Consider the following 19,968-nt stretch of genomic DNA (forward strand, 5'->3'; position numbering starts at 1 on the left):
TAAGGCATTTTTTTTCTAAAGCTTCATTCAATCTCCCTGCAAACAATCCACAAGGAAGAAGAAAGAATGACCCTAAGCAATAATGGGAATAGCTAACATGCACTGAAGGCCCTGTGCTCAGTGCTTTACAATTGCATGCTCCCAGCCTGTGTATATGTGCTGCTGTTACTAGGGTGTCACCGGAAAGAAAGCCCAGGCTCAGCTAAATGGGTGACGTATCTGAACTAGCACGTGGCAGGGTCTAGATTAGAATCCAGTATGCTCCGGCTCCAAACCTGTGTTCTTCCCGGCCACACCATATTGCCTTAAGAGCTCTTAACATCTGTATGGTAAATGCCAAGGAATGCAGCATATTTTAAAACCTGTTTACAGGTTTTCTTAAAATTCATACAAACGTGCAAAATAATTTTAAGAACAGCAATGATAAAGCAGCAAGAAAATGCCACAATCACATCATTTTAGTCTACCCAGTGGTTAATGTGCCTGTGCAGATCAAATTTGAACCCAAAAGGACATTGGAATTTAGCCTCTTTTGTATATTGTATGAAACCACAGCAACACAGAGCTGCATGTGTTTTTACTGTTTTTACTGTATGGAGAACTGAACATAAAACTTGTCTCTTCCATTGGGAGCAACTTGAGAGAAATGCAGGTGACTATGTCCCATGTTCCCTGCGTCATCCGGTCGCTCACCAGTGGTGAAGGCATGGAGGAAGCGGGGAAGGGGAGTGGGGGTGGGGATGCATTTGGCTGGGGCTTCAGATTTAGGATTTTAATGTTTCTTCAAATGAGTTGATACAGACAGTCAGGGAGAGACAGTAAAAGGGTTGGAGTGAAAACTCATTAAATATATAACTGTAATTTTTAAACATCAACATTTAAAAGAGCAGGACCTTTTAAAATTATGATTTTGCTTTTCTTTATTTTTTAACAAACCACAAGCTGAAAGACAGAGGCCAAGACATCTCTTTTATGCACCGTAGAGATAATATACGGCACCTGTATCCAGGGCAACTTTCATGGGGGTTAATACCAGGTGCCAGGAAGGAAGAAATGCGAGCGTTCACAGCTTTGCTTTCCTTCTTTTGAGAAACTCCATTCTCTTTGAAAATGCCAGACAGAAAATAACATGTTGCTTTTGCATTGTGGGGGGTTAAACGAACACTCAGTTTAAAGGAATAATAGCATTTTCATTTTAACACACAAAGAAATTTGCTCCTTGAAAATGGCCTTCTGGTACCCCAGGAAAGGCTTGTCGCAGCCCCTTACTGGGTGTTAAGGACCCGTCTTTTCATGCTGCTAATACCGCTGATTTTAGGGGTGTTCTAGGCATTTCCACTGTGGAGTTTATAAAAGAAGCTTCTGTTGGTGGGTACCGTGGCATCTGACAGAGAAAGCCGCACACTCTGTGCCTGAATTGAAACTATGGAAGCTGCGTTTGCACAGTCCCTGACAACCTGCAATGAGGCTCAGCAGAGGATAGGCTAATATGGGGTTACTATATCTGTAACGAGCAAGCAAAGGCATTAAAACCTAATATAATTACAGGACGCCCGCATATAAATATGTAACAAGTTTGACTCCCAAATGCAGTGAAAAATGGAAGTATAGAGATGGCTGGAAATAAGATTTAGAGGAAATTATTCATTTTATAGCAATGCTTACCTCTCTTACCTGGAGAGATCCAAAGGCGAAATCCAAGGCCACACAATGATTTTCATATGGTAGAAAGAGATTTTAAATCATGAATTAGGACAAACATGAAATAGATTGTTTGAGAACATAAACAGTAAGTTGAAGACAGCGTTGAAGGCAAGCAGCATGACATTAAAAAGTCCATATAGTGTGTCCTGGTCGAGTGGCGCAGTTGGTTGGAGCATCGTCCCATAAACCAAAAGGTGGCAGATTCGATTCCCAGTCAGGGCACATACCTAGGTTGCGGGTTCGACCTCTGGTTAGGGCATGTAAGGGAGGCAACCAATCGATGTTTCCCTCTCTCTCTCCTTTCTTCTCTCTCTAAAATCAATAAACATAAAAAAATAGCCCATAGTGTTACTGACCAGAATAGCTACGATTTAGTAATGGAGTTTTCATATCTAGAAAAACCTGAAATGAAACTCTTTTGCGCAACATAAAATTTGAGTTGATTTTTTAATGGAAAATATGCCCCAATTTAATGTATTTAGAAGTTCTGCCTATTTTGAAGGCTTCTGAAAATTCCATATTAATTTGCCAAGTTTTATAGGTTATGTAAAGAAAGGAAATATGAGATGAATCAGAGTATAAGCTCTCTGTCATGCTGAACTATGATCCACTATAGAGCAGTGCAGTTTATTTATTCTTTGGACTAGAGTGCTAATTTAGGAGATTGCCAAATATTCTGAACTGACACCACATTATCATAATATTGATTTAAGATCTTGAGAGATATTACTTCTGCCCATCTCAGATACACACGTCTGTTTGCCCTTTCAACAATCCCTTGGCTTATTTTGACACTGTGATGAAAACGTGTTGTCTATGGGGTTTAAATTAAATAGCCTTTCAACTTCATAGGCATTAATGCACTTTACAGAAAACATTAAATAAAACATCTAGCAAAACCAATGGGAAGCCAGGGATAGGAACTGATTATGCAATCCTCACAGAACAATAACCAACTCAGTCTTTGCCTCTTGGGTGAGGGAACACAGATTGATCCGTGGTTGAGATAGTATGTGTAAAATCCACCCCTAATGTTCCAACTTACCCGTTTTAATAATAAATATTAGTTTACCAAGCAGGAGACTTTGTAGTGCAGCCTGAAGTAAACACAACGTTTATTTCAAAAGGACTGAACTCAGAAGAATTTGCTGCCTTCAGAAGAATTGCTTCTGAAAGATGACTGTCAGAGGAAGTGTTCAGGCGAAGCGCCCTGTGTGGGCTGCTGGGTGGAGAAGAGGAGGCATCAGAAGCTCACCTGCAGGCCCACGGGGCCCTTGTCTGCCTGGAGGGCCAGGTACACCCTTCTCTCCAGGTGACCCTGGAAGTCCATGTGGCCCCTGTGGCCCCGGGAACCCCATTGGTCCTAAAAGGAACATATAAAAACAAGGGCAGTGGAACGGAGCAATACCAGGCGATGACAGTTTGATGGACTGGATTCAGAGGCTCACGCCAACAAATGCTGGGCAAAGCTCGCTCAGGGTGGAGAGCAGTCTCTCACTTTCTCTTGTAAAGCTGAGAACTGCCTATGTGTGAGGGAAACCCCAGAATCCATCAAAGGGACTCAGGGAAATGATCCCATGATCAAGACAAAACTAAATGAGAGCGAGAGGCCCTGCAATCCTGAACTTCCTCTGGAGACAGTCAAAGGACTGCAAGTGAAGGAAAATTAGGGAAGACGCTGCGCTACCTGGGGAACAGACTCCCAGACCTGAGTCCCCACCACTCTCCTTCTCACTCTCAGTTTCCCCCACCAGCCACTCGGTGCCGGGCACGTGCTGCCTCAGCTCCTCCTCCCGCCCACGAAGTCCTGCTCATCCTGCACGGCTTAATCAAGCTCACCTCCCCCTACGTCTTTAATTACATGTAGCCGGCATTATATTTCTGTTGTTCAGTTCTGGTCTAAGAGATTACCAAGTATGCTTTTAGGGGCTAAAGATGAACTTGTATTTCTCATTTTACTTGTCCAACAATTACCTGAACTTTAGGACTCTCTGGAAAGGAAGGACAATTGGGCAATACAGCCACTGATTCAACAGAAAGTAAGAATTAGGTCATGGTGGTCCAGTACTCCAGACCCTCAATGGCAAGATAGCAGAAGCCTTCACGTACTACTTAAGGAACAACTCGCGTTCATACCTTTCTGGCCATCGTTTCCATCACATCCTGGGAGGCCTTTGGGTCCCGGAGGGCCTGGCGGGCCCCGGGGACCTGGAGGCCCCGGCAGACCACAGTCTCCTGGATCCCCTTGCGGAAGGTCAATGCTCCCAGGGGGCCCTGGAGGCCCGGGGGGTCCTGGCCACAGGGAGGAGGCAAGAGATTCTTTCAGTCAAAGATAAGCCTGGGTGCTGGCTGCCTGAGAGCTTCCGAAGGGAAGTAATTTAATGGTTTGCAAGCAAGGGATGGAAGGAATTAGAAAAATAAGAAAATCAATAGCGTCAGAAGTGAAACAGAAAGTAGGTCTCGTGGAGCCTGAGAAATGGTGTAAGTAGTCTGTTAGTGGCTGTTGGACAAAATGAACCCAAGCAAAGCCTTCCTTTCCTTCCGAGCCATTCCTTTTGTTTGCGTTGCTATCCCATTGCTTTAATATGGTAGAGGATAGGTGGGTGGGTGGATAGATAGATAGATAGATAGATAGATAGATAGATAGATAGATGTAGATGATAGATAGGTGAGTGGGCAGGTAGGTAGGTAAGTATGTAGATTACATAGAGAGATGGATGGATGGATAGATAGATAGATAGATAGATAGATAGATAGATAGATAGATAGATACACAGATGAATAAATGATATACTTATGAGAAAATCTGGCTGATGTGAAAGAAATGTTCACTCAGTTATAATCATATTTGAAAACAAGTGTCTACACATAATAATTGAGCCCAAATTTTATTCTACTAAAACTATGCTGTTTTAAGCAGTTTTATTTTGTAGTAAAATAGAATTATATAATACTGTAACCCCACCTTTACTAAAATGTTTAACACTTAAAGATGGTGGTTTGTGTCTCTCTTTGATTAGGAGGAATGTGATGATCTGCATTTAGCAAAACACTGCACTGAGCCACGCTCTTCCCCCATTCCCTGCCCAGCTCTGGTCCACTCATTGGTTAAATATGGCCTTGCTGGAGTTTGTCCCTGGGAAGTGATGAGAGGAGCTAAATGGACTGTGGGCAGCACAGGGAGAGCTCTGTCTTTGTGTGTACGCCAGGCCTGGGCCCTGTCACTCTGGGCCAGTGGCAGAGGTTTAGGGGGCAGGTGCAGACACCCACAGGCAGGATGAGATCCCTACCCCTGCTACAGCCTTGCACACAACGTCGGGCTGGTGATGGGAAGGGCTTGCTCTGACTCAGAGTTTGTACTCACAGAGAGGTGGTCTGATGGGGTGTCATAGAAGAGTGAGGGGCCTGGGCTCTCCTGGGTATGGTCCTGCCAGCCCACCGCTGCCCCCTCCCCCCCACCTTTCCATCTGCCCAAATAACGGGGCTGCTAAGGGGCTTCTCCTCTGCCATCCTCTGGTCCTCCCTCCCTACAGAGCTGGCAGCATCTCAGGAAAGGGGCATCACCAACCTTTGCCAGGATTTTCCCGTACCTCTTGGACCATCGGGGCCAGGAGGTCCTTGATCTCCAGGCGGACCGGGGTCAGGAAAATCACACTTAGGAGGTCCTCCTGTGGCACCTGCAGGACCAGGAGGTCCAGGTCTCCCTGAGGATGGACATGTCCAGATGTGAGCCTCATCATATTTGGAAATTTTGATTCAGGAGGGGGGCGGGGGTCAAAGCATTCTGCTTCTTACCTGGAGGGCCTGGCGGACCTTTTTCTCCAAAAAGGCCTGGAGGAGAAATTCCTGGGTTCCCGGGGTCACCTGTCTCCCCTTTCAGCCCAGGCATTCCCATTGGGCCGGGTGGGCCCATTTCATTCAAACCTTAATGTAGAAGACAGCATTAGCACTGTGTCTTCTCCCTGTTTGTCCCAGTGGTCGGGGTGTGACCGGGAAGCAGCTGGTTCTGCTGAGACCAACCTCAGCTTCAATGGTGACCCAAATGGCTGCATACGTTTCCCAGGTGACCATCTACTCTCTTAAAACCCATCATACTGGTCAACCATAGGCTTTATAATTATTACTTTATAATTATTTTCCATATTTAAAAAAACAACCCAGTGCCAATACCAATTGTCTAACCTCTACAATGGAAAGGGTAAAAACAGATGAGATCCAACAATGCGCAATTATGAATAAACTGGGTTGAAATGGAAGGTGGAAACTGACATGTAAATAGAATTATTGTAAACTTTCACATTGAAAAGACAGAGCATCATTGGTTGTTTGGAGGGGACACATATTATCAGACTATTTAGAACAGCCACTAAATGAATCCTACATGGCCCAAATTTTACTTCTTGGCCTTCTAAACTGTATAAAGATTCAACAGACTCAAATCTAGCAGCACAGCAATTCAACCCTTTTCCCACAGTCCCTCAAATCTGTGTGTCTGACTCCAGCTACCTTGTCTGATGGTAAGCTATTTTTCTGAGAAAGTCATGCAACAAATGTGCATTATATTAAAACTAGGGGCCCGGTACACGAAATTCGTGCATGGGGGAGGTGTCCCTCAGCCCAGACTGCCCCCTCTCACATACTGGGAGCCCTCAGGGAATGTCCTAGTGATGGCTTAGGCCTGCTCCCTGCTCCCCTTGGGGAGAGGGTCTAAGCCGCAGTCTGGCCTCCCTTTGTGGGAGGTGACCGGGCTGATCAGGGGAAGGCACCATCCCCATCACCCCACTGCTGCAGCCACTGCCAGTCACCTCAGCCACCAAGGTTTTTTCATCAACATGGACTCCAGTCCCTTCACCATGAAAAAATGACAACTTTCTTTAGGTATTTTCAAGATGAGTCTTTCATAGGATATGACATTTCTTTATTATTTTTCTTTTATCCTCACCTGAGGATATGTTTCCATTAATTTTTAGAGAATGTGGAAGAGAAAGGGAAAGACAGAGAGAAACATCAGTGTGAGAGGGACACTTTGATTGGTTGCCTCCTGCATGAGCCCTGACCTGGGCCCTGGCCAGGGAGGAACCTGCAACCTAGGTGCATGCCCTTGGCCAGAATTGAACCCAGACCCTGTGGTCAGCAGGCTGAGGCATTATCCACTGAGCCAAACCGGCTAGGGCAGGATATGACATTTCTTAGCCCTCCAGCAGCAGACTTTATTTTTTTCACCAGGAGTGTGGTGAAAAACCCTAGATCACCTTTTTGGATTCTTATTACCCAAGTTACTAAGAATATTACCAGTGGCAAACAGGGAGCTTAGCCAATGAGCGGTCAGAACAGGTGTTTCCTCTGTAGTTCACACCGATTGCCAGCTTGGCCCCCCTGCCCAGGCCAGATGCCTCAGCCAGAGGTGTCGACCCCCATCACCCTCTGATCGCCGGCTCTGCCCCTCGCCCAGGCCTGATGCCTCGGCCAGAGGTGTTGACCCCCATCATCCTCCAATTGCCCAGGCCTGATGCCTCAGCCAGAGGTGTTGACCCCCATCATCCTCCAATTGCCCAGGCCTGATGCCTCAGCCAGAGGCATCAGGCCTGGGCAGGGGACCCCCATCTCCCCCCGATCACCAGCTCAGTGCCCCACCCAGGCCTGACGCCTCAGCCAAAGGTGTCAACCCCCATCACCCTCCAATTGCCGGATCGGCCCCTCGCCCAGGCCTGACGCCTCGGCCAGAGGCGTCAGGCCTGGGCAGGGGACCCCCAGACCCCTCCGATTGCCGGCTCCCCCCCCACCCAGGCCTAACGCCTCTGGCTAAGGCTTTAGGCTTGGGCAGGACCCCCCCCCCCCCCCCCCCGCAGCTCCAATGGCTGGCTCTGCCCCTGCCCAGGAGCCCCCTGGCTCAGGCCCTTCCTACACTGCTCAGGGCCCACACGGGGCCTACCTCGGAGTGACCTGGGTGCTGATGATGTTCCTGGGACCCAGGCCACTGGGCACCTATGTATGCAAATTAACGGCCATCTTTGTTGGGTTAATTCACATACTCTCCTGATTGGCTGGTGAATGTATCAGAAGGATGGTCAATTTACATGTTTGTCTATTATTAGGTAAGATACCAGAACAAACTAAAATGCAGTTGTTGATAATTATCTATTTGCTATGTCAAAAGTAACAGTAATTTGTTCAGGTAATTTGTTTCAGCAGCAGGCTGTTTGAGAGATGCTAAAAGTGCTAATGAGACCCACATGGTTGTACTTGGCAATACTTCACCTAAAACAAAACAAGACAAAAAGAAATCTGGACTATTTATTTGTTCTTCATAACATTGTGAAATCTTGCCCCACCTAAGCAATTACCCAGTGTATTTTAGTAGAGAGATCATCCTAAGCAACATCAACAAAAGGCACTGTTACCAACCATCCCCTCTTACTTTGGGTTTTCTCAAGTGTCCTTTTCATATAAGTCATCTTCAGCACTAAAATGAGTCCCATATTGTGTCTCTGTGCTAAGCCAGTTTCCTTGTGTCACAACCCACATTGTGAGAAGTGAGGAGATACCTACCAGAGGTCCACTGATTGCAGGTAAGTCTCTCATGGAGGGTTTCCTCTTACCTGAAGCTCCTTTGGTTCCTTTCTGACCCTTTAAACCGTGCAAGCCATTCAGGCCGGGTAACCCGGGGGGACCTGCAACACATCACAGGCCTGTGACCCCCGGGAGGAGACCAGCCCTTGAACTTCACTGGCCATGGTTCCCAGGCACCTCTCAGAGGGGGGCCTGCTGATAGAGATGGACAGATTCTCTAGGTGGGAACCACGAGATCTCACAGTCTACACACCATTATCAGGGCTGAATCCATGCCAGTAGTTATTATTTATCATTCATTTGATGAACATTTTCTGCCAAGACTGCTTAACACACCCATTTCTTTGGCTTTAAAGTACTGCTGTGAGTTGATGACCATTTCAGGACCATCTTCCTCTCTGACCAAAAACAGCCTACGATTACTAGATCATGGTGTAGGCAGTGACCTTCAGTTTTATGACAATAAAATCATCCTAGATGATGAGGAGATTGGATGGGAGCAAACCCAGGCCTCCCTCCTCCTAGGTTCAGGATCTTTCCACTCTACCAGACTTTTTTAAAAAATATTTTTATTGATTTCAGAGAGGAAGGGAGAGGGAGAGAGAGACAGAAACATCAATGATGAGAGAGAATCATTGATTGGCTGCCTTCTGCACTGGGAATTGAGCCTGCAACCCAGGCATGTGCCCTTAACCAGAATGGAACTTGGGATCCTCAGTCTGCAGGACAACGCTCTGTCCACTGAGCCAAATCAGCTAGGTCAGTTAGGGTCTTTAAATTCCCATTTCTGCAGGATCTAGTTAGGTAGATGAAGTAAGACAATAAAGACAGGTGGGGCCTGGGGCATACTGGGGAGTATATACCCTCTCTAATTTTTTTTAAATAACTGCTGCTCAGAAAGATCAGGCCTGAAGGTCAAGTTTGGCTGCAGCTCTTTCTTTGCAACCACTTGTTTCAAAGAGAATCATTCTGATGCCTCTTTTCAGAAACAAAATGTATTTCATGATGACCACTGAAACTTCATTCTCTGCAGTTAGATAGGATCTCATTCACACCTTCATCTTCTTTCACAATCTTCTATCGGACATCTATTCTCTAAGGAGACATCTGCTGACCTGGCTTTACTTAAGTTGTCACTATATATTTATCAATATATAGATATATAAACTACATATTTAAAATATGTTTATATTATATAGTACATTATATTACAGTACGCAAATATATAGATTTATAGGAAGGCAGTAGAGGGAAGAAAAGGAGGGAGAGAAGAAGGAAAGAAGGTAATCAATATGTACAGAACATTCCAGGTACTGAGCCCTCTGCCATGTGCTTCACACACATCTTGCTCCACTGATTAATTTAGGGAAAGAATCTTCTCCTCAGCCCCTGGCCATGCCTGGTAACCTTCCTCTTTCATTAATGGTTCTTCCAGCCAATAGCTGCTCATTCTCATCCAAGGCTGTAAGCCCCTCAGTGCACAGCCAGCCATTCACTCAGCTTATGGTCACATCCCTTGGATTTGTGATACTGACAGCCTCAGCTTATAGGACTAACACCCAGAAAGTGCGCGTCCCTATGCCATGACACCCACAGAGAACCCCATGATGCCCTATGGTAGGCTCACGCTGTACAACAATCATGTCTGGATAACTGGTTTATTTGGTGTAAATTAATTGATTATAAGATCAGATCTTATTAATCTTTCTATCTGTATACCTGGCATATCTCCTGACGTACAGTAAATATTCAATGAATGTTCATTGAATGAGTGAGTAAACCAATGAGTGAGTGAGAAAATGTGAAACGTGGAGGGGGAAGGATTGAACAGTTGGGAAAAAAGCTTTAAAAAGAAGTGGACTACCATTTCTATTTCATGTCTCATCTTTCTGTGATAGATTTATAGTAAGATTTGGGGAAGTTAGAGGTATCCATTTGTATATAAATAATTCAAGTGCTAACTATTATATGTTCACAAAAGCAAGTTCTCTGTGGACTTATTAGAAGATAGAAGTTAGTTGGTTCCATTTTATTTATTGTCAGTACTTGAAACACACAGTCATTCTATTTTTAAAATCTAAACTTTAGGGTTGGGGAAGGTAAATGAAGGGTAAATGGTGATGGAAGGAAACTTGACTTGGGGTGATAAACACATTACAATATACAGATGATCTATTGTAGAATTGTATACATGAAACCAATATAAATTTTATTAACCAATGTCACCCCCAATAAATACAATAAAAAATAAAATAAACTTTAGATTGGTACAAATAAGCCATATTCTCTTGCACCCCCCAAAAGATATATTTGGGAATACACCCTTACTTTCTTTAAAGATCTTATTTCCTTATACTTTTAACAGTTCTGGTTTAGTTTATTTTCTAATCATCTTTCCTATTTATGAGCCAATGTTCCAAGTTTGCACTAAAAGAACACACAGACCTTCCTCATCTGCCAAATCTAGATATTTACTGCAATCTATCTGAAATGATAATAAATTTCAAGATTACTTTGTTATTTCCATGTGTTTTGATCTCTGGGTTAAGCCACCAAGATTGATGTCTTGGGGGAGCTGGCTGGGGGTGGAATGCCCCGGCTTCTGCCAACTCTCCATTGTCACATCAACACGTCCAGATCCTGGCCTGTCACAATCCCAGGCCCTCGCCATTGTTGAACTGTCCGACCCTTATCTGACCCAATGTTATCTTTCTAAATTGAATGCAGCTACATCTGGGTAGGGTTTTAAGGGCAATTTTTCCTTTTTACTGAAAGCTTTTTATCAATCTCATCTCTAAATCAGAAAGTTGTTCATGCATAAAATATATACAGTACAGATGAGAGGCAATTAAGCTAACAAAGCACATTCCTTGATAATGAGGACTTTTATTCACCTCTGTGGACGGCTTCGGCTAACAACCATCACTTAAGGCTGCATCTCCCTGCACTCACAGGCGGGGCTCTCCCTCCAGTCAGAGGGGCTACCCTCCACTCCAGCCTCCAGCCATAATTGTCACCCTAGCCTCCAAGTCAAACAGCTTTGTCACTGAATCTCCACTTGTAGGTTTTCTTCTGTCCTAGAGCCGAAAACACTTTCTGTCTCCAAGAGCCTTTACACAGGTTTATACTTTTAATAGGGGACCTATTTGTTGGGGACTTTCCTAGTTCTAACACAGGAAGTTCCACAGCCTGACATACACACCCCCCCCCCTCCTCAATTCCAGGCAAACTGGGACAGCTGGTCACCCTAATGTTAAAGCTGATGGGAAAGAGAGACCTTCATGGCTATAAATAGCAGTTGAGCAGAGTTGAAAACTTATCAAAACAGGTTCTGAAATACAATTTCATTTTTTTCCAAAATTCAGAAAATAGATTAGTCTCTACTAAAGAAATGCACAAGGGCATAAGACATGATCTCCTAACCCAGGGAGCGTCAGTCCCCAAATGTGCTTAGTGACAAGTGCTGGATAAGATAATGAGGAACCTAGAGAATCAGCCCCAACTTGACAGAACAGGGATCCACCCCCAGAATGGCAAGTGTTGTGTGTGTGTGTGGGGGGGGGGGGGGACAGTAGGGGTGAGCAGGAGGAGAACACTCTAGTTGTAAAAAGGGAGAGAAAATATTAGTTGGCTGATAAAAGATACTCAAAGGTATTTTATTTCTTATGAAATATTTTACTTGCCACCAACCAAAATAACCCAACCAAATGAGTCCTTGTCATGCTACGAAGTTGTCTTTCAGTCCCCATTATGCCAATCCTCTATGAACGCCCAGCTAGGAACAGAGCGTCTTCCTTGTCGAGGGCATGTGTACTTGGAAATTTAAGTCTAGGAACCAAGCCATTTTCAGCATATGTTTAAGTTAAAGTTTAAATCTGACTGAACACAAGCAGGACTCAGAATCCATATGGCCCGTTCTAGCAGAGCAAACAACTTTGAGTTCAGCAGCTGGTTTGTTCAAACAAGAAAATCGGGCCCCTTGACTTATTTAGCACATACTTCAAATATTTAATTTCGCAGTTCAAAGTGTTTCTGCTGGAGTGTGGTTCAATTTTATACCAGCATGATAAAAAGCAACAATGGATTTAGACGGTCGGAGTTCTAATTTTTAGGAATCTGTTTCACTGTTTTGTTTCTTTTTAAGACTGGCTGTGCAATAGGCGGTTCACAGTGAAACAGTGCCACCACGTGGTCGGGAGGCGCACTGCAGCATCCTTCTGCACACTGAATACTTGAGTGGATATATTTATTTCCTCACCTTCTCTTCTTAACAAACTTATTTTTTCAAAGCACAGAATTATGATGTGATTAGAGATTACCTTCAAGTAATATTTATTCTATCAAATTCATTAGATGTTAGGTTTTAATATAACATATACTGAACTTATGTAATAAACTAATTCAAGGGAAGGAAGAATCAACAATAGTAGATTGAGCCTTGTCATTTTAGTCAGACTGGGTGGATACTGTTACGGCACCAAGACACGAAAATGCTTACTATTTTACTGAACTTGGAGGATAGGAAGAAGTGGAAATACAGAAGAAGTGGTTAATCATGGAAAAAGTGGGAGGGAAAAGAAGAAGGAGGAGGTAGAGAAAGATGGGTTACAGAAATCTATCAAGTAAGGCTTGAACCTTCAACTGTTGATTGGGGTGAAAACCCTCATCTTCATTACTACTAGCTCAGATGTTCCTTCTTCTATTGTCCATTCCTTCATTTATTAATTTATTCATAAATTTAAAAATACAATAACCAACCAATAGACTTATTGGGTATCTACTGAGTGCCAAGCATATAAACATAGTCCTTGCTTTTTAAAAAATCACTTGGTGAGAAAAACTTCTAAACAAACAAATGTTATACAATGTAAGTATTATTAGGCTAGAGGTACACACAAAATACCAGTGGAAAAATATTTTATCTAAAATGAAAGCAATGAACTGAAGAGAAGTAAGTACCATAGATGAATGGGAGAAGGAATGGAAATTTGTTAAAAATCAATTATATAATTCTATGGCATTATGTTATATTAACCAGACCTATATTATAACCCATCTTTAAAGACCGAAAAATTCAACCAGGAAAAATGTTTCTTCATCAACAAAGGTAATGAATTCTAGTTCTGCCATAGCATCTTATTTTTCCCCCCTCTCCCTTCCACTTATCACAACTGGTAAATACATATTTATTTACACATAGATATTTAATATATGTCTCTCCTACTCAACTGTGAGCTCCATAAAGGAGGAACCATGTCTATTTTCTTCCAAACTGGGTACTGAGTATCTGGAATCTAGGACATAGTAGGAGCTTAACTATCTGAGGAGAGAATAAATGAATAGGCCTGAACATTATGGAAAACACTGGGGGAAATGCCTTGGAAAATGAGATGGTATCAGCATCATTTTGATAGGAGGCAGGTCAGGAGGCTAGATGGGCACTGCCTGGAGCCCTGAGTGAGAAAGTACAGGCAGCGGCTGATGACATTGGTGGGGAAGGGCCATGACCAGGAGCAATGTCACTCAATGCTGGAGAGCCACTACGCAGTTGCCCTCATTGGCCTGGATTTTTCTGATATATATTTTTTTTTAATACATTTTATTGATTTTTTACAGAGAGGAAGGGAGAGAGATAGAGAGTCAGAAACATCGATGAGCGAGAAACATCGATCAGCTGCCTCCTGCACATCTCCCACTGGGGATGTGCCCGCAACCCAGGTACATGCCCTTGACCGGAATCGAACCTGGGACCTTTCAGTCCGCAGGCCGACGCTCTATCCACTGAGCCAAACCGGTTTCGGCGGCCTGGATTTTTCTGATGGGCAAGGATTCCTCTTTGACTTACCTTGTATTCCCGGAAAACCTGGTGTCCCTGGATACCCCATGAGGCCTCTTGGTCCAGGGTCCCCCATTTCTCCTGGATGTCCCTTTGGCCCAGGCATCCCTTGATCACCTGAGGATGACAGGGAGGTTTTGCAGACACCCAGATGGCACATGAGCTACATTAACTGGGAGGGTCATCTATGTTCTTATTATATGAGGCACTTGAACCAGGAACACTGCTTTATTACTTTTCTTCCTAGGCCTCCTGACTCTAGGGAGAAAAAATACACTTAAGCTCAGAAGGAAAAAATTGAGCAATTAAAGTTGCCAATTATGATTTCTACTCTCACTTTATTCTGAATCGGCAGGAAGAGGAGCCTTTACAATGCTGTCATGTATGTGTGATATTTACCTTAAGTCTAAAGGAGAAAAAAGAAGCCAGCATCCTGAATGACAGGTAAATTAGGAAAGGCGGGAAAGGAGCGCCATCCTTTTGTGCCTGGCACCCTGTTAGGCCCTTTATAGGTGTTGACCTAGTTTTACTCCCAGACCACCCAGGGAGTGAGGACTAGCTCCAACTGACAGTAAGGAAGGAATAGGGAAGTTTGGATGACTAGTTCAAAGTTCTGGTCTGGGAAATGGCAGAACCAGAGCGGAACCCAGGTCTGAGTGAAGGCTGGTCCTTTCTGATGCACCACGAGATAGATAGGTGTCTGGGAAGGTTCCAGGCTTCTTCCCAAGGTACCTGGACACCCTGGTGGTCCGGAGGAGCCGGGCAGTCCTGGCCTTCCTGGTGGTCCTCTGGGTCCTTGAACACCGGCCAAGCCCTTCTCTCCGGGAGCTCCCAAATGCCCTAAACAAAGAAAGATATGAAAAATCTGAGTGGTTGTAGATGCTCTTCAAGACGGTGAATCTATAAAACCTCCAACTCAGCCCTTGTTATTCTTTTCTAGTCTTACTTTTTTATATTAACAATTTCCCCATTGAGAAGATAACATTAAGGAAAAATTAAAAACAAAACACCTATAATCCCACCACCTTAAGCAATTTTTATATGTATACAAATTGCAAATAATACCCAGAATTTTATATTCTGATTTTTTAAATTGGCATTGAATCAGAAGTAATTTTCCAAGTTTGTCATCATTTTCCTAATTCTTGTTTTTAAGTGACTGGCTCATAGCTTACTGAGTTCACCTAAATTTAATTAATTAATGCAAATGTTTCCTACTTTTGGCCACTCAAGTGTTTTTCTCTTTGTTATTATGCATGATTTTTATACATCTTTAATACATTTTTCTACTATTACATTATTTCCTTAGAAAAGTTCCTAGGAGTAGAATTTCTAGGTAACATAACATTTTGGGTCTTTTTCTTTATTTTAAAATGCTGAGATATTTTAAAGTAAATCACAGACATCATGGAATTCCATCCCTAAATATTTCAGGAGGTATGTCTGAAAAATACCATTCCCTTACATGGGCAAAATAACATCACAGCCAAGGAAATTAATAGCAATCCTTAATATAATCTAATACTAATTCCATTCTTGAATTCCCCCAACTATCCCCTTAATGTCCTTCACAGCTGGCTTGTCCACACTGGGTTCCATTCCAGAAGCACACATGGCATCTGGTGGATATATCTCATATATTAAAAAAAAATCTACTACAGTTCCTTTCTCAGGACAGTGATTTGCTGAAAAGAACAGTTCAGTTGTTCTCTAGGCTTCTAGCACAGACCATTCAGCATTTGGTTCTTGATAGAGATTGCCAACTGGTTCGGACAAGTGCTCCACCAACTCACTCCACCCCACAGACCCACCCACACTCATTCTCGAATGTCCAAGAGCAGGGCAGGCACTCACCGAGGCCTTTTTAGGCTGTTGGTTTATTTTCTTGCTAATTTAGTAAGAATGAAATAATATTCCAGACTTACATTAAGCTACACTTCTTTGATTACTAGAGAAGATAACCATTTCCCCATATGTTTATTTCCAATGTGTGATTTTAATACAATTCATATTCATAGGATAAACTAACAGTCTGTGCTAAAAAAATAACCGGTTGTAGCCACAAATAAAACCTAGGGTTCTGTACTGACAAACCCACGGTGAGGGCATAGTCATTATTTATTATAACACACATGAAACAAGACTATGTTAGTTGATACCTGTTCCCAGACCAATTTAAGACCTTGAGCCTCTCTCTGTTATTTTTTTACCCTGAAAACATTCCTGGCGTGAAGATAAGGCAGCATTATTCTCATCTCCACATGAAAAAACTGAAGTAGTGAAAGGTTTGCCTCCCCATCACAGCTGTAGTATGAATAGAATGTTTGAGTTCATCGCTACTGTGTTTTCTCTCTGAATTGAAGGGGCGATGGAACTGGACCCAGTAAAATCCTACATAACCCCTGAGACAGCAGCAGCCCTATGGCATCTCGTTAGGCTCATTCAAATTCAATGCAGCTCTTTCTAGTCGATGGAAATCACATATGTAGGTAAACTCTGAGCTGGTAAATAACATAAGATGTCATTTAAAAATTTTTAACCTAAAGCTATGGCATACAGGATAGGGAACAATTTAAGTGGTGCTAACCACAGGAGACCAGGGACGTTATGCCAAGGCAAATTTTCTTGAAAAAGTTAGCCTAAGTGTCAAAGAACTCAGATTTATGATTTTTGAATTAGAATATTAGGTAATATCAAAGGGCTCCATATCTTACTACCTTCAGTTTATAAAATTTTACTATCTTCAGGGTTCACATAAAGATACCAGTAACTATAGAAAAATCTAATGCTTTGCTGACTGGTGATGATGGTGACAATGACATTTTACATTTGTGTAGCAATTTTCAGTTTACAAATTGCTCTCCAAAAATCTCATTTGATCCTCTGAATGATCCTACAATGAGCATTGGGCCAATTTACAGGTGAGGACACTGAGCTCAGAGATGATAAGCAACTTGCCAAGACCCCCATGCACTGTAATAATAAGGGTGACTTTGAACCACTAATTTTCCTTTCTGAGACCTTTCACTCTGGCACTTAAGAACCCTCATAGCGCTAACTTTAAAACTATTTTCTTCTCCAAATGTACACTTAGGATATACCTTTCTGTTAAAATATGAACTATATTTGACCACGTTGGAGATGAAAGACCCATATGAGAGAGAATGCAAGATGAAAACATTATAATCGCTAGTTTTTCTGTTAGACTTCCATTTGAGCAATCATGTGGTATAACAACCAAGAAATAAAATCTCCCATAAACTTCTGTTCAGATGTTCTTTCTGTTCTATGGAATAAAACATGCCTATTGCCAGAGAGAATTTCAAGATAGTGCGCAAAAATATTAATATGAGAGGCTTTAATTTACAAGGGACCCATCTAAATACAAACCTGGCTTCCAACCTGGCAGTGGACAGGTTATGTAACCAACCATCTATGATGGACCTGTTCTTTCCAATCAATGGATATCCTTGTGGGCGCATCTTTGTACACTTGTCTGATTGATGACTTAAGATTAATGCCTATGGTTGAATGACTAAGGAAGAGCGTGCATCTTTTGTCAGCTGCAGGTCAGCTATTGTTGTCAACCGAAGCCTCCTGGACTGGAGGGCAAGAACTCACTGATCTGTCTGTTCAGAGGGATTATACATCTGTTGTTACTGACAAAGAAGGTACTATTTTGAAGAACTTAGATTTGTCACCGGTGATGAGGTTTTACATTTGTTTGGTTTGGTTTTTGGTAAATTTGGTATTTCCTAAATGATCAATTCAGTGATATCTTAGCAATATCTTAGCAGTGATATCTCACTGGCATTCACATACGCCTTTCTGAGTAGGAAAGAGAGGGCTGAATGAGAACCTGCAGCTGTACTCAGTGTGAGTGGTTATTGCTGATGTATCATTTTAATTAGAGAGACTGCAAACTAGTCCAAGTTTCAATTGCTTTCAATAATCATTGTCAAAATCTGGGCACACCTGATTGTACTGTCATGTCAACATCATTGGTCCTGGGAGCCATGGTTAGAAAAGATTGTGAGTCCCCGGGGTACAATCCTAGTGTCCTTCTCAGCCAGGGATGTGATGCTGTGTTTGTACATAATCCTTCCGACATGTGTCTTAGTGGCAAAGAGGGAAGAAAATACTAACATAATCATTGCTGACTCAGAGGATAAAGTAATCGTTCTAGCTTTCAAACCAAATGTATTCTTTTTGGATTAATAAGAAAAATATGTAGCAATACCTGGACATCCAGGGCTGCCTGGCTCACCCTTTGGACCGGGTGGACCAAACTGACTTGCAGGATCCCCTTTGTTTCCTATAATAAAATGCACATAACATTATTTAAGAGAATTTAATTTTGTCTCATACAAGTAACTTAATAACTTCTCTGATATTTGTCTTTATAGTCTATCTTCAAATATTCCAGGAAAAGATTTTTGAAAAAAAATTTTTCTTTTTCTACATAAGAATAAATGGAAACATAGATGCAAGATGTAGTATTTAAACACACACACAATTTTATAATTGATAACAATCATGGGAAACTATAAATCTTAATAAGTTTAAATTTTTAAATTCCCTAAAATAGTTTCAAATGTAGGCATCTATTTAAGAAATTCCTTGGCATGGTGTGACTATTTCCTGATATTGTGTTTTCGAAACAAAAAGAAATTGTCAGTTTCAGCTGCTGTAGCCACATTTCAAGCTCTCTGCAAGGAAGCTCACGTTAGTGTTCTTGTAAAAACAAAATCACAAAGTCACACTTGATTGATGATTTCACAAGAGGTGGCACAGTCCAAGGCCATTGTGAGCAACGACTCCCACAGTGTCACAGAGCCATTCCACACTGCCGCCGAAGGCTTCCAGACACCGGACACCAACCCTGCTTTCGAAAGGCCCCACCCACACCTTGTAGAAGGTGCTCTCCCAGCTGACACTACTCATAATTGTGGCTAATTATTTGAACAGCAGGAATCTGGCCCATCCCTGGTCAGCCAATCTTTCCTTGAGAAGTTGTATTAAAAAGTGAGGATTTGAGGTAGTTGCTATTGAGGCAGAAAGCAAAAAGATTATCGTGATGTAGATTATCATAATACCCTGATGTAGAGCATGTTGGAAGGCAACCAAACATTTCCAGAAAGATCTGGAAAAGATACCAAATAGAGAGCAATGAAAACCAGCTGGTAGGCAGGTAAGTGAAAAACTGACCATGGAGAATGGCAGAAAAGTCTCAAGAGAGAACCATGACTTGCTAAGGGCCAGGTTCTGTCAGCTCCTGGTCTCCTCTCTGGGCTCCATGAGACACCTTTCGTTCCAGGTACCCGAGCGCATTTCAGTTCCCTGCCCATGTGGCCTAATCCAGCCGTGAAGGAAATAAGAAGCAGGCTTGCACTTTGAGAGAGGCAAAGGGACTAGGATAAATTTACAGGGAAGTAGAAGAGGAGTGAGCTCTGAATCCTGAAGCTATGAAATGTCAAAAGTTAAATATGAAAACTTCCCTTTTTGTAACCATTTCCGAAGAAGAAGAGAGCTATATTATTCTTTCTGAATAAATGTGGGCACGGTCTGTTTTTACAGCATATTCTTTATGTAGTATCTGTCAAAGGGTAAAGCATGTATCATTGGAATAGGGGAAGATATTTTTAGGTGGCTTATTAATTAGTATTTTACATTTTTAAAAGGTGTGTCTTTTAACTGTATTAAAATATAATCTAACTTCATATCAAACCTCTGAATTCACAGAGAGTGGGATTAAAAAGGTGAATCATTTTAAAGTAGATTTTAAAATACATTAACCCAATGGTTTAGAAGAAATACTAACCCAGTAGTATAGAAAAACAGTAAAAAATATTAAAGGT

The 19,968-nt window shown here is 42.5% G+C and overlaps 1 protein-coding gene across 4 annotated transcripts in view; it reads right to left on the reverse strand.

The window, feature by feature from the left end:
* COL4A4 (collagen type IV alpha 4 chain) overlaps positions 1 to 19,968 on the reverse strand; it is a 112,602-nt gene that overhangs the window by 12,688 nt on the left and 79,946 nt on the right. For 3 of the 4 annotated variants that reach the window (XM_036320241.1, XM_036320239.1, XM_036320242.1), the window contains 9 exons: positions 18,351 to 18,425; positions 14,843 to 14,950; positions 14,120 to 14,227; positions 8,304 to 8,375; positions 5,500 to 5,628; positions 5,295 to 5,408; positions 3,841 to 3,996; positions 2,960 to 3,067; positions 1,666 to 1,674 (listed from right to left, as the gene is read on the reverse strand). In XM_036320241.1, coding sequence (XP_036176134.1) covers positions 1,666 to 1,674; positions 2,960 to 3,067; positions 3,841 to 3,996; positions 5,295 to 5,408; positions 5,500 to 5,628; positions 8,304 to 8,375; positions 14,120 to 14,227; positions 14,843 to 14,950; positions 18,351 to 18,425 — 879 coding nt within the window. The remainder of the gene's footprint in view (positions 1 to 1,665; positions 1,675 to 2,959; positions 3,068 to 3,840; positions 3,997 to 5,294; positions 5,409 to 5,499; positions 5,629 to 8,303; positions 8,376 to 14,119; positions 14,228 to 14,842; positions 14,951 to 18,350; positions 18,426 to 19,968) is intronic. The other variant, XM_036320240.1, reaches the window with a different exon arrangement.

Source organism: Myotis myotis, unplaced genomic scaffold (assembly GCF_014108235.1).
Source record: "Myotis myotis isolate mMyoMyo1 unplaced genomic scaffold, mMyoMyo1.p scaffold_m19_p_8, whole genome shotgun sequence".
NCBI lineage: Eukaryota > Metazoa > Chordata > Mammalia > Chiroptera > Vespertilionidae > Myotis > Myotis myotis.